Raw genomic sequence first — 2,795 nt, 5'->3', positions numbered from 1 at the left:
GGCAGGCATGCTGGGGTCAGGGGCTGGGCTGGGGGCGTGGGGGGTGGGGAGGGCACTGGGCAGCTCCCAGCTGTTTGGAGTGGAGTCTGCAGGCCTTGGGACAGATCCCACGGGGGAGGCACTGGGAGGAGGCAGGTGGGAGCTTGGGCTGAGCAGCCAGTGAGGGGAGGCACCCCATTCCCTGCGGGGGAGGGAGAGGCACAAGTCCGGAGGTCACCCGAGGATGGGTCTAGGGTGAGGCAAGGAGGGCTGGGAGTCCAGGGGCCGCGTCTGGCTGGGGACGGACATGTGGGCATCCTTTGCACACAGGGGTGTTTAGAGTCATCGATGAGGTCATGGGGTGAGAGTGTGGACAGAACGGAGACTGGGGCCTGAGTGTCAGAGGATGAGGTGGGCATGGGGTCCCCCAAGGTCACAAGAGGATGGGCTCCCGGGAGGAGGAGGGGCAGCCTGAGTGGGTGAGATGAGGATAGAGCATGGACCAGTGGCCAGCGGATCAGCATCAATGTAGGCAGTGACCTTGACAAGGTTCAGCCTGGGGGAACAAGGCTCGAGAGAGGATAGCAGGAGAGAGAGGGGGATGGTGAGGGCAGGCACCCTCTGCAGAGCAGCTACTGTGTGCTGAGCTGGGGCCTCGGGCCTGGGCGGCATCAGAAAGAAATCAGGCTTGGCCAGGAGCGCCACCAAGTGGACAATCTCATCCCCCGCACCCCCACCCCCATGTGCCTTATGCCCCAAGCCCCAGTCCACCGCGCTATGCAGGGTGTGCATACAGCAGGTGCTGTGTCCTGCAGGAAGATATACAGCAGGCACTGTACCCTGCAAGGAGTGTATATACCAGACATTGTGATCTGCAAAGAATGCATACAGCAGGCGCTGTGTCCTGCATGGAGTGTACACAGCAGGCATTATGCTTTGCAGGCAATGTATGCAGCAGTCACTGCATCCTAGACATGCATACAGTAGACACTTGGCCCTGCAGGGAGTGTATACAGTAGGTACTGCACCCTGCAAGGAATGCATTTAGTAGACACTGACCCTCCCAAGGAGTGTATACAACAGTCAATGTACCCTATAGAAAGTGCATACAGCAGGCACCATGCTCTACAGAGAATGTCTACAGCAGGCATTGTACTCTGCAGTGAGTGTATACAGCAGGCACTGAGTCCTATAGAAAGTGCATACAGCAGTCCCTGTGCCCTGCAGGGACAATACACAGGAGGCACTGGGTCCTGCAGGGAGTGCATACAGTAGGCACTGTGCCCCGCATGGGGGCCCTAACGCTTATGGGATGGACAGATGGGGCTGGGGTGAAGGTGTGGAGTCCTGTACCCACCCATGCCCCCTCTCCCCAGTCTCTGTCGCCCTGCAGATCTCCAACCTCCCATCCCCGTGCAGGAGCTAACTCAGCTGGATTCAGCAGATCCCCAGAGGAGGCGGAGAGCTCAGCTCGAAATACCTGCTGCAGGTGGAGGGGTGGTTGTGAGGTTTGGAGGCTCCAGGTGCGGCAGCATCTCACTCCCCCCCAACTCATGCCCTGGTCTGAACTCAGGCCCAGGGGTCGGCAGGGTCCCCCTACGCTGAGCTCCGGCCTGGACTGCATCCCTGACGCTGAGCCTGGACAGGATCAGGCCAAGTGGACACGAGTCCTGATGGATGTGGGTCAGCCTAGGCTCCCTCTGTGGTCTCACAGCCTTGAGCCTCTCCCTGCCCCCCTCCCCAACTCCCTACGGCCTCCCACGATCCCTCAGGCCTGGGCACGTGGTCCACAGGTTACTCCAGTCTCCTGTGTAGATGGGGTGGGAGGGGTCCTGCAACCCCAGAACCCGGGTCTCTGGAGCTGCCCAGCTGTCCCTGGGCATGAGCATGAATAGAGCAGGATCGGGGACCCACCATGGCCAGGGTCGCCCATGTGAGCTGGGATGGTAGTTTTCTCCACCCCAGGGAGAAGCCAACAGAAGCAGGAAGCGGAAAGGGCGAGATTTCTGAGACGGTTGTTTCAGTCCCTGGATCAAGCTGCACCTGAAACCATCCATCCATTATTTTTCACTTTAGCAATTTGGAGTTTCTGTGACTTGTTATCAGGAGGTCCTCTCAAATAGGGAACAGCATCTTTTTCATCACCCTCACCCCCCGGACAGGTCCTGTTTCTTAGGCCACGGATCCTGTGATGGAGTATTTCACCTCTACACATCACCACCACCATGGAGGCCTCCGTATCTGATGTGACACCCCCAGCTGCCCCCGTGAGAGGAATCCTCACCCCCACCTCATGGGTCGGGATGCTGGGGCGGGCAGAGGGGCAGAGTCACACGCAGTGAGACTTGGAGGGCCTGGGATAGCTTCACAGTCACATCCGAATGGGTGTCCTGAGCTCCTTTTGAGGCAGGGTGTTGGGGGGACTTGCCTGAGTGGGGAGATGCTTGAGGCAGGACCTGGAGAATGAAGGGGAACCGGATGGAAGAGGGTGTGAGGGAGAGGGTGTTCCTGGCAGACAGAACAGCACGTGCAAAGGCCAGGGGGCCAAAGGAGCAGGGTGAGGACCAGCCCAGTGAGGAGGCCTGTGTAGCTGGAGAGCAGTGAACATGAGGCCAGAGGGGGCAGAGGCCTCGCATATTGTGGGGACCGGGAGCATGGGAAGGTTATTCAGAAACGGCAAGAAGTGTTAGGTGAGAAGGAAAAGTTATGCATGATCTGATGCCGTTTATATAAAAGGAAAAGTACCTATGTTAGCATAAACTCAGACGGGAAATGGACAGGTCGAGCACGATGATCTAGGCGGCAGGGCGGGGGGG

General features: G+C 58.7%; 1 protein-coding gene across 1 annotated transcript in view; it reads left to right on the top strand.

Annotated features, from left to right (window-relative positions):
- The first annotated feature begins 476 nt into the window (after positions 1-476).
- Positions 477-2,795, top strand: part of PLK5 (polo like kinase 5 (inactive)) — a 15,563-nt gene continuing 13,244 nt past the window's right edge. Inside the window, exons 1-2 of the mRNA XM_007460438.1 lie at positions 477-507; positions 1,373-1,468. Coding sequence (XP_007460500.1) covers positions 477-507; positions 1,373-1,468 — 127 coding nt within the window. The remainder of the gene's footprint in view (positions 508-1,372; positions 1,469-2,795) is intronic.

Source organism: Lipotes vexillifer, unplaced genomic scaffold, assembly GCF_000442215.2.
Source record: "Lipotes vexillifer unplaced genomic scaffold, Lipotes_vexillifer_v1.1 scaffold225, whole genome shotgun sequence".
NCBI classification, from domain to species: domain Eukaryota; kingdom Metazoa; phylum Chordata; class Mammalia; order Artiodactyla; family Lipotidae; genus Lipotes; species Lipotes vexillifer.
The sequence above is the reverse complement of the archived record's forward strand: the minus strand, read 5'-3'. Positions and strand labels throughout refer to the sequence as shown.